Source organism: Rhinoraja longicauda, chromosome 33 (genome assembly GCF_053455715.1).
Source record: "Rhinoraja longicauda isolate Sanriku21f chromosome 33, sRhiLon1.1, whole genome shotgun sequence".
NCBI lineage: Eukaryota > Metazoa > Chordata > Chondrichthyes > Rajiformes > Arhynchobatidae > Rhinoraja > Rhinoraja longicauda.
The window spans coordinates 16,518,651-16,530,898 of record NC_135985.1 but is presented as its reverse complement, the minus strand read 5'-3'; the positions used below and the strand labels follow the sequence as shown (position 1 = coordinate 16,530,898).

Below are 12,248 nucleotides of genomic sequence, written 5' to 3'. Positions count from 1 at the left end.
CTGAGCAGGGAACACTCAAACAATGATAAAGAGCATCGCTTGACTTGGCCCACTAATTCCAGGCTCACATTACCAGAGACTACAGGCATTGGATCTTATTACTATTTATTCACACAGGACACTGATAATGCTGGCATGCATCATCCATCCATGATTGGTCCTGATCAATGAAGGCAATGGGAACATGGAACTCATAACTACAGGAATTGCCAGAAGACTGGCAGGGATTAAAGTAAAGGCAAGATGAATAAACACAAGTGGGTGGGGTGGAGGAAGGCAAGGCGGAAGAAGGTATAACAAGCAGAAAGCATGTCTTCCAGCATGTGCCCTTATGAAGCCCCCTGGAAGGATTCTAATGAGCCACGGACAACGTGTTCTTCCTCAGTAGGGACATCTGGGCATTGACATGAAGGCAGAAATGGAGCAGGCAAATTTTTCAGACAGAATCCCGAATGGTTCCATGCCTGGAACTGGGAATGAGCACCCAATCTTGGCCCGATAGCAGCCAGATGAGGAGATTCCCCAATTGCTCTGCATCAGTTGTGCAAAGATCAGCCATGTGGAGTTGAAGTGTAGCCAGAATTTGAAGTGCAGTCCCTTTTGAGTATTCAAAAAGGACTGTAACCTCTCTGAAGATATTGCCCGATGGACTGCAGTTTGCGTGAGAAGGAACAGGGCAAGAACCTGACCATTTGAGTGGACTTTGGTGAATGACACCGTTTATTGTCTGGCATGGTTGTTGCTTCAGGTTTTTCCTGAGCAGGGAGATGTTTGTACAATAATGGAAGACCTCATCTGCTGCATTCCTGTAAGATTAAAACATTGTCAGCCTGTGGATGGGTTAACTGGAGTTTTAAGGGTACTGAATTAAAGCAATTTGGCTCAGAAAATCTGGCTTTTATTCCAGGATTGTTACCCATGTTTAATGGGCAATCGTGTGACTCCATTTTACTGAACTGCATGAATTAGTACTATTCAGCTCAGCTGCTCTGTCCTCTCACCTTCATCTCAGCCTTTCAGCTTATTCCTGCCTTCTGCCGCCTTGTCCTCCCCCCACCCCACCCACTTGTGTTTATTCATCATGCCTTTACTTGATCCCTGCCAGTCATCTGGCAATTCCTGTAGTTACGAGTTCCATGACTTCAGACGTCCCCGACTGCAACAAAAGCTTGGGTTTTTAGGCATCAGAGTCTAATGCCGAAAGCTGTTTTTTTCCTAGCTAACTCGCCTTAACCAATGTATTAGCTATCTCACTCTTCACTATTCCTGGGGAAAAGCGATGAGCCAAACAGGCTATGGACCAGATGCTGGTATAGATAGGCATTAACTGGCACAGATATGATGGGCCAAAGGGCCGTTTCTGTGATAAACAACATTGAGTATCATCTCAACACCTCACACCACGACAGTGGAAAAACCACCACTTTCAAGGCACACAGTACAACTCAAATATTTAGACACTGTATGAATCCTGAAATTCAGAGCTTTAGAAATTCTCCAATTTACTGGGTCAAAATCCTTCCAAATGTGTGACTACCTTGACCTCAAGATGGGTTGTGACAGTTTAAGAAGGAGCTCACTGCCAGCTTCTCGAGGACCTGTGCATGGACAAGAAATGTTGACCGCACCATGAAAACAAAAAAAATCAGTATTGTGGTGTCTTCTGCCTGTTGAATCACAGTAACATAATTTGCTTCAAATACAGGAAAGCATTTTAATCTCTTTTCAGGCGGATTTACACAGACACAAAGAAAGAATGGGTCATTCAAGGAACTGAGGGGGAAGTACAATTGGGTAACAGTTTGGAATGTTAATAACTAATACTCAGAATAGATCCCTAAAACCACTACCATTGTTGGGCAGTGATTGAGTTTAACACATGGGCATAAACAATAGGAGCAGAAGTTGCACATGCACCCCGTCGAGCCTTTCCAATGTTCCACGGCTGATCAGAGCTTGGAACTTTCCTGCCTGTTCCCCATAACCCTCGACCCCCATAGTCTAAAAACATTTCAGCTTTGAATATATTTCAACGATTTAGCCTCCACTTCTCCGGGTAAAATAAATTCCAAAGATTCATCTCTCAGAAGAAATCTTTACCCAGGATAGGGGAATCAGATGAAAGGTCCGACCCGAAACGTCACCTGTCAAGGTTCTTCAGATATGCTGCCTCAACTGCTAAGTCACTCCAGCACATTGTGTCTTTTTTTGTAAACCAGCATCTGCAGTTCCTTTTATCTAGGAGAACCTTTTACCCACAGTGGCAAATCAAAAACAAGAGGACATATGTTTAAAGTGAGAGGGGCAAGATTTATTAATACACATCCGAGGGGCAACTTTTTTACTCAGAGGGATGGGCATATGGAATGAGCTGCCTGAGAAGATAGTTGAGGCAGATAATATAATATAATTTAAAAGACATTTGGATATGTACACGGATAGGAAAGGTTTAGAGGAATATAGGTCGAACACGGGCAAGTTTGACTAACTTAGATGGGGCATATTGGTATGGATGGACGAGTTGAGTCGAAGGGCCTGTTTCCATGCACAGCAGTAGAGTTGCTGCCAGAGTTTACATGTTCTCCGTGACCACATGGGTTTGCTCCAGTTTCCTCTCATACTCCAAAGACATGCGGCTTTGTAGGTTAATTGGCTGCTGTAAATAGTCCTGAGTGTGCAGTGTAGAACTAGTGTGTGGGTGGTTGCTGGTCAGTGTGGACTCAGAGGGTTGAAGGGCCCGTTTCCACTCTGCATCCCTAAAACTAAATAGGAGCCGTTTTCCCAAGATGGAAATATCAAGTACTAGAGGGCACGGCTTTAAGGTGAGGTGCAGAGTTTAACAGAGATGTGCAGGGCAAGGTTTTTTAAAGCAGAGGGCATTGGGTGACTGGAACAAGCTACCAGTGGGTGGGGGGGGGGGGGGGGGGGTGGGGGTGGAGGCAGTAGTGGCATTTAAGAAGTTTTTGGACAAGCACATGGATATGTAGAGATATGGATTATGTGCAGGCAAATCCTGACTTTATGGAATTTTGTACGTTTTATCTCTAAAGTCTAAAGACAAGAGTTCATTTTGGCATCATGTTCAGCACAGATGAAGGGCTGGTTCCTGTGCCGCACTGTTTTGTTCTAAATGGGCAACTCCTTATGATGAAACTATGACACTGGGAGAATCAATCTCAGCATTTAGCCGGTCAAACCCCCTTAGCAACTGCGTTTCAATAAAATTACCAATGAGCATTAGCCCAATCGCTCAACGTTTGACATTACAAATGTTTACTGCGGTATTTTAAGTGGCACACATCACGTGATGACAGCATCGTAAGTCAAGCAGATCAACCAACACAACTGGACATGGAAAGTATTTCACAAGTCCTATTCCCAAGAGCAAAGTACAAGTGGGACACTTATAAAAACCATTCAAATATCTACCGACACAAATCAAAGGAATTAAAAATTGCATCAGTTTGTGGGGATTTCCTGGAGCCCTGTAATGTGCACCAGATTGCATTCAATGCTGGTGTAGAAATGGCTATTTTATATTTCTGAATCCTTCCTTGCATTCAGGGGTCCTCGGAAGCCACCCTTGATCACATTTTCAAGATCACATTTTAGTGGAGCAGAATCATAAACCAGCAGCCAACGTCCACATAGCTGCATCTGACTATCCCTTATGACAGCATCATACACCCCCTTTTAGCCACCAAGTATTAGACTCCTACACTGGAGTTGATTTGTTAGCACCAATCCTTGGAAAAAGTTCATCCAGTCCAGGCATCCAGCCTATGTGAGCACAAGACCTAAAGCTGCTTTTGTTTCTGTCTAATCCACACACAAAACAAGTCAATGCTGGAAAGTATTCTATTTTAAGTGCTGTGGTAAGGCAGAAATGCACGAGGCATAGGCTACCAGAATGCATTGAAGGTCAATGAGCAAGAGCATAAAGTTAAGCACTGTAAAAAATAAGGTTAACAGTCAAAAAGTTGCAGCAAAGAAAAGCAGCAGGGAAGTAGAAAAGAGTTACATTCAGATAATTCAAAGATATAGTGTATAAAAATAAAGATAGTGTCGTCATACTGTTGGATGGTAGGAAACACAATCAATTTCTATACTCCCAAGTAATCGTAAAGATCAATGCAAGTAATTACAAAATGCTGGAGTAACTCAAGGTCTGAAGAAGGGTCTCGACCCGAAACGTCACCCATTCCTTCTCTCCAGAGATGCTGCCTGTCCGGCTGAGTTAATCCAGCATTTTGTGTCTACCTTCGATTTAAACCAGCATCTCCAGTTCTTTCCTGCACAAGTAATTACAAAGGTCATTGCACATTATCAATTTTCGGGATGTTAAATTAGAAAGATGTTGGCCAAGGTATCCTGGATAACATCTTTGAAGTAGTGAACTCTTTGAAGTAGTGATTGAAAGATCTTTCACAACTAGAGGGAAGCCATAACCTTATTGAATGGTACTGCTGGCAGGATGGGCTGAATGGTCTACTCCTGTTTGTTACTTATGTTCACAGTGCAGTGCTTCTTGTTCTAACAGACAAGATGTTCAAGCTCCTACACGTTGTAAAGTGATGATAACAGGTAACCTTTTGTGACTGGTTATGAAGGAACTGCAGATGCTAATTTAAACCGAAGATAGAACTGAAGAAGGGTCTCAACCTGAAACGTCACCCATTCCTTCTCTCCACAGATGCTGCCTGTCCTCCTGAGTTATTCCAGCATTTTGTGTCAACCTTTTGTGATTGCTTTATGGATAACTGCTAGCCAGAACACCAGCTCGGCTCTTCTTTGAAATGGTGACACGATGTCTTTCCTATCCAAATGAGAGATGAGCAGAGCCTCAGCTTAACATTGCTCCCCAAAGATAGTACAGCATTCCCTGAACAGTCAACATAGATATTTGTATGCAAGCCTCCAGAGTGAGGATGATGAGCGTTTGACCGCACTGGGCCTGTACTCGTTGGAGATTAGAAGAATGATAGGGTTGAAATGAACAGAATAGTGAAAGGCTTGGATTGAGTGGATGTGGGGAGGATGTTTCTACTAGTGGGAGAGTCTAGGACCAGAGGTCATTGTCTCAGAATTAAAGGACGTTCTTTTACGAAGGAGATGAGGAGGAATTTCGTTAGTCAAAGGGTGGTGAATCTGTGGAATTCTTTGCCACAGAAGGCTGTGGAGGCCAAGTCAATGGATATTTATATGGCGGAGATATTGAGTATACCTGCAGTATTGTGTGGAATTTTAGTCTCCTAATTTGAGGAAGGACATTATTGCTTTGAGGGAGTGCAGCATAGGTTCACCAGGTTAATTCCCGGGAAGGTGGGACTGACATCTGGGGAAAGAATGGGTCCACTGAGCTTGTGTTCATTGGAATTCGAAGGATGAGAGGGGATCTTATAGAAAGATAAAATTATTATGGGATTGGACAGGCTAGATGCAGGAAAAATGTTCCCAATGTTGGGGGAGTCCAGAACCAGGGGTCACAGTTTAAGAATAAGGGGAAGGCCATTTAGGACTGAGATGAGGAAAAACGTTTTCACCCGGAGAATTGTGAATCTGTGGAATTCTCTGCCACAGAAGGCAGTGGATGCCAATTCACTGGATGTTTTCAAGAGAGTGTTAGATTTAGCTCTTAGGGCTAAAGGAATCAAGGGATATATGGAAAAAGCAGGATTGGGGTACTGATTTTAGATGATCAGCCATGATCATATTGAATGGCTCGAAGGGCCGAATGGCCTACTCCTGCACCTATTTTTCTATAAATTATTGATTAGTTTGGGTGTCAGGGGTTATGAGGAGACGGCAGGAGAATGGGGTTAGGAGCGAGAAATAGATCAGCTATGATGAATGGCGGAATAGACTTAATGGGACGAATGACCTAATTCTGTTCCTATCACTTATGATGTTATGAGTGGGTTTTCAACACCCAAACTTGAGCTCAAAGCTGACACATTTACAGATCTGCCTTGATTCCACATCACCACCTCTTAAGGCAAGACAAAACAAAGAGTCTGGAAACAAATTCACCAACATCCACTAAGGTTTTGTGACAGGCTCGCAAATGAAGCATTAATATCCCTGTTCTATACCTGGCATTTCCAGCGGTTTATCACTGATTACACGCTTACCATGACAACACTCACCTCTCATTTATAAGGTCTAATAGAAATACTTGTCCCTCACAGCAGCGAAGCTGTAGGATGATAAGAAGATCAAATGAAGAGACTACAGATGCTTAAATCTCAATTTTTAAAAAAAACAAATGGCTGAAAGAACTCAGCAGGTCAGGCAGCATCTGTAAAGGGAAATGGACAGACTACATTTCTGGTCAGGATCAGTCAGACTGATGGAGTAGAGGGAAGATAGCTGGTAGAAAGAAGCAAGGGACAGAGATGGAGCAAGATCAACCAATTCCACTCAATCCTAAACATCAAATACATCACAAAAATGCCCACCAACAAATTGTCCTCGTTTCCAATCACATGGATATCAGATTTTCACCCTATACCCCAACTGCAGCTACACCCAATGCATAATGTAGGGTGAGGAATAGAGTAAAGAGAGAAAATTGAGTTCTCTTTCACTTTACGATGAGCAATAACAGGAAATGTTATAATAGAAAATATTTTGACACAATAGTTCAATTTCAAAGATCCAAAGTTTAAATTCTAAAAATCTTCAAACATATACATTAATTATCAGGTCAGCATCAGAAGCTGTAGAAATATGAGAAATGTTCAAATATTACCCAAGTCTGCCCAATAAGTTAAGGCACACAAAGCATTGACTGGGAAAAATCAAAGTAAGTGAATCATCACACTCATGGAGAGGGAGGAGGGGGTGGAGGCTATAATTTCCTTGAGACTAATTATAAACTAACATGGAACACAGCCAGCGAATGGAAAAGATTCGATAACTGGGGGCAATTACAAGACATCTAATCAAAGACTGCGTCTGATATCTGGGAATGATTATCAGACTGCAAATTAACTGGATCCTCCAGGTCAAATGGACATCTGGAAATTATCACAAGGATGATAAGTCTTTGATAAGTCTTTCAAGAGATTCAAGATAAGCCACAATGCATAAACCAAAAAAAAACCCCACATACCACATGGATGGCTGCTTTGGGCACACTTTCAAACTCAACATACTATACTGGTGAGACCTGATCAGCAGCCAGGGTGTAAGAAAATAACTGCAGATGCTGGTACAAATCGAAGGTATTTATTCACAAAATGCTGGAGTAACTCAGCAGGTCAGGCAGCATCTCAGGAGAGAAGTAATGGGTCGAGACCCTTCTTTTGAATTCTTCACCCATTCCTTCTCTCCTGAGATGCTGCCTGACCTGCTGAGTTACTCCAGCATTTTGTGAATAAATGGCAGCCAGGGTGTGATCGTTTTCTGGCAGAAGCATGTATGCTGTGTGTGTGTGTGTGTGTGTGGGTGCAAAATGGTTTCAATGGCATACTGAAACTCCACAACATATTAATGTACACACAGCTTCAAATTAATTTTAAAACAAAATCACGGCATTCAACGTTGCCCGGCCAACACCACCCCACCCCACCCCACCTGCAGTAACAAGACTGAAGGTTTAAGCAAAAGTAGTACAGCAGGTCTTGGATCAGAGACACACACCACACAAGTCACTACTGCTGTTAAAGTCATAAACTCCAAGATGATTTTTGTTTTGTCCTGAGGGAAAGAGAAACTTCAAATTAAAGCCCGAGACGCGAGGATTAATAAGTGAAGCTCGGCAACTGAAAGCCTTCCTTGCCCAACGAGTGAGCGAGAGAGCGAGCGACCAATTTTGAACTTACGTTGGGAGCCACTTCGTGCTTCTTTAGCCGTGACTTCAAGCTCTTCATGGCTGACTGTTCCAGTATAAAGTTTTTTTTTAAAATTTATTCTCTTCCCCGGCGAGGGGAGGGTAGAGGTTGTCCGCGCTGCGAGGTGAAATGCACTTTGTGGCGCGGGGTTTTGAAAGTTTGCGGGCTTGAGGCGAGCGCCGGCGCCCCGCTCACCGCCTCCTCCACCGTCACCGTCTCCCCCGCCACCGGCTCACCTGACGCACGGCGTCGCCGCTCGCCGCTGATGGACACCCGCCCGGGCCAATCACGTCGGCCACGCCGGCGGGGCGAGAGACCGGCCCCAGCCAATGGGAGGGCGGGCGGGCGCCGGTAAAGGGGGCGGGATTTCCTGGCTCCGATGGGCGGTCCCCGCAACGCACGCGCGATCCGGCGCTCACCTGGAGTCCCGCAAGATGTCTACGTGAGATATCCAGGTGTAGACAAGCCAGTGACAGTCGGCTCACCTGTGTGAGTTTTACTCTTAGCACAGCTTTTGCTACAAACTTCACCAACAACAAGTAATTGGTCTTTTTTTACAGCGTTCTCTCCTTTTTTAGATTTTCATTATTTGTAGTTTTTTAAATAATTATTTTCTATGGATTCTGCTTTGCTATTATAGACAATAGACAACAGGTGCAGGAGTAGGCCATTCGGCCCTTCGAGCTAGCTCCACCATTCAATGTGATCATGGCTGATCATTCACAATCAGTACCCCGTTTCTGCCTTCTCCCCATACCCCCTGACTCCGCTATCTAAGAGCTTTATCTGGCTCTCTCTTGAAAGCATCCAGAGAATTGAAAAGCATCCAGAGAATTGGCCTCCACTGCCTTTTGAGGCAGAGAATTCCACAGATTTACAACTCTCTGACTGAAAAAGTTTTTCCTCATCTTCGTTCTAAATGGCCGACCCCTTATTCTTAAACTGGGGCCCCTGGTTCTGGACTCCCCCAACATTGGGAACATGTTTTCTGCCTCCAACGTGTCCAATCCCTTAATAATCTTATATGTTTCAATAAGATCCCTTCTCATCCTTATTATTTAGGGATTTTATTTGCAAGGGATTTTAATGTCACTAAAACTAAGGAGCTGATTGTGGACTTTAGAAGGGCTAAACATCCAAGGACGTACACGCCACTGGAGATAAATGCTACGGTCAGGCAAACGTCTCCGCTGTCACGCTGTGAAAACGGAGAGGATGAGACGGAGTTTCTTCCCACAGGCCATCAGGACTGCCAACTTTTATAACTCCAGAGACTAAATTTTGTCTACACTATAGTAACTTTATTAACTTTATTTATATGTAACTGTAATTCTTTTTTGTGCACAATCCGCAGGCATTGCCACTTTCATTTCACTGCACATCGTGTATGTGTATGTGACAAATAAACTTGACTTGAAGACTCCGCATTCTTGGTTACATTTATTAGTTCCTGCTGTAGTAATTATTATTTTATTCATATACAATGGGTTTCTAAAGATGATTTTTTTAAAGCATTTGCAGTAAGATGCTGCAGATGTTCTACCAATCGGTGATGGACAGCGCCGTCTTCTTCGCTGTTTTGTGCAAGGCAAAGGCTGCGGACGCCAACAGGATTAACAAACTCATCAGGAAGGCTGGCTCCGTCCTGGGGGCGGAGTTGGATTCATGGGAGGTGGTCTTGGAGGGGAGGATGCTCCTCAAACTGCAGAGCATCTTGGACAATACAGCTCACCCCCTCCATGACACACTGGTCAACCTGGGTACCTTCAGCAACAGACTGGTTCCACCAAGATGCAGTACAGAATGCCACAGGAGACCCTTCTTCCCTGTGGCTATCAAACTGTACAACTCCTCTCCCTTCTGTCGTGGAGTAGACTGACTCCCCCCCTCCCCTCCCTCCACAATCCTTTCCTCTCGTCGCTTTAATTTCATGTTTCATGTATCGTGTGTTTTATGACTGTTGGCAGATCAATTTCCCTCCTGGGATAAATAAAGTTCTATTGTATTGCATCGTATCATGTTGCATTCGATTATCAACTGTGATTGAATTGAATTGATTGATACACCACGGAAACAAGCCCTTTGGTCCATTGAGTCCACACTGACCATTGATCACCCATTCACACTAGTTCAATGTTATCCCACTTTTTCATCCACTCCCGACACACTAAGGGCAATTTACACAGGCCAATTAACCTACAAACCTGTACGTCTTTGGGATGTGGGAAGAAACCGTTGCACCCAGAGGAAAACCACACGGCCACAGGAAAAATGTGCAAACTCCACACAGTCAGCACTCAAATCAGGATCGAACCTGTGTCTCCGATGCTGTGAGGCAACGGTTCTATCAGCCATAAAATTCTAACTTCCCTATAAGTTATTTGTTCCTGCTTTTACATTCTTCCTCCTGTATTATTTATATTTGATCATTACTGATTGTTAATTGTCAAGTTATTTGAACTTGTAATATTACTAACATTATATTCCATAGGGATGTAAACAATATATTTTGTTTATGCTGGATTCTTTGATCTGATACAGAGCACATGACTGAGCCCAATATCTGTGCGTTGTATTCCCAATGCAGATAACTAGTGCATGTGTGAACATGAGTGAAGCTTTCAGTCACCACCCTAATGTCTCTTTTGGCTTTATGTCAATTATTGTCCAATTATGATTCTGAAATATGCCTTGGGACATTTTCCTTAATGTTTAATACAAGATATTAATATTTTATTCACTTATATATGCTCGATGCCCTGACAGATGAAGTCAAGTATATTATATGCCTTTTTTCTCTATCTACTTGCATTGCTTCTTTCCGATAGTTATGAATTTGGATGCCAAGAATGCAGTCATAGAATGATATAGTGTGGAAACAGGCCCTTTTGCCCAACTTGCCCACACCCCGGCCAACATGTCCCTGCTGCACTAGTCCCACCTGCCCACGCGTGGTCCATATCCCTCCAAATCTGTCCTATCCATGTACCTGTCTAACTGTTTCTTAAAAGTTGGGATAGTCTCAGCATCAACCACCTCATCTGGCGGCTTGTTTCATACACCCACCACCCTTTGTGTGAAAAAGTTACGCCTCAGATTCCTATTAAATCTTTTCCCCTTCACCTTGAACCTATGTCCTCTGGTCTTCTATTCCCCTATTCTGGGCAAGAGACTCTGTGCATCTACCCGATCTATTCCTCTCATGATTTTGTACACCTCTAAAAGATCACCCCTCATCCTCCTGCGCTCCATGGAATAGAGACCCAGTCTAAACCTCTCCCTATAGCTCACACCCTCTAGTCCTGGCAACATCTTTGTAAATATAATGTGCAATTCTGGTTGCTCCATTACAGAAAAGGTGTGGAAAAGGTGCAGAAGAGTTTTACTGCCAGGATTATGGAGTAATATCTGTAAGGAGAGATTGGGCAAGCTTGGAATATTTTCTCTGGAGCGTTGCAGGTGGAGAACGGATAGATGTTTATAAAATCATGAGAGGTGTAGATAAGGTAGACAGTCTGAACCTGTATTCCAGGATGGAAATGTCATATATTGGAGGGCAAAGCTAGGTCTGAGGTGAAACTTGAAAGTAGATGTGCAGGGGAATTTTTTACCCTAGGAATAGTCGGTGCCTGGAACATGCTGCCAGGGGTGATGGTAAAAGTAAAAACAGTGGAGCTGTTTAACAGGCCTTTAGCTGACAAATGAATATGAAGGCACCTATTATCTATTGATATGAATATGAGGTTAGTTTAATTTGGCATCATGTTTGGCACCGACATTGTGGGGTAAAGGACCTGTTCCTGTGCAGTACTTTTCTATGCTGTAAGAACTTGCACTTATCCATTTTCTATTTCAGTCAGGTCCTGACAGATGTATGTCAACCCCTTACCATGTTGATACATTGTGCAGAATGTGTCAAACTTAAAGAGTTGACGTATTCTTCTCTCTGCCAACTTTTTTTTGTTCCTGAAGGCAGAGACTCTTCACTCATTCCCTGATCTCCAGTATGAAACTATGATTAATGTGACAGTTAGTGTTGAGTCATTGAGGTCAAGTGTCCTCAGAGAGCAAGTGTCCACAATGCTGAACATTAAGGGAGTGAAACGGAGGTGTTCCAAGTGGCAGAGGTCAGGAAAATGTTTACATCTATAGGCAAGAGCATGTCTAATAGCTGCAAAACATAAAATAGTCCTGAGGGAAAAGGAGAAAAATCTCACAGTGTATTCCCAAGCTTCCAATCTACCTCATTGCAGCGCCTGCACTTTTTAAAATCTGCACATTCTCCGTCGCTGCAACTGTATTCTGTCATTTTCTGTTGAAAGGCTGGAGCAATTAGGCTTGTATACACTGGAATTTAGAAGGATGAGGGGGGATCTTATTGAAACATATAAGATAATTAGGGGATTGGACACA

General features: G+C 43.3%; 1 protein-coding gene across 1 annotated transcript in view; it reads right to left on the bottom strand.

Moving 5' to 3' along the window:
- Positions 1-8,037, bottom strand: part of LOC144608977 (uveal autoantigen with coiled-coil domains and ankyrin repeats protein-like) — a 127,323-nt gene extending 119,286 nt beyond the window's left edge. The window contains exon 1 of the mRNA XM_078427259.1: positions 7,827-8,037. Coding sequence (XP_078283385.1) covers positions 7,827-7,874 — 48 coding nt within the window. The 5' untranslated portion in view covers positions 7,875-8,037. The remainder of the gene's footprint in view (positions 1-7,826) is intronic.
- Between the last annotated feature and the right edge of the window lie 4,211 nt (positions 8,038-12,248).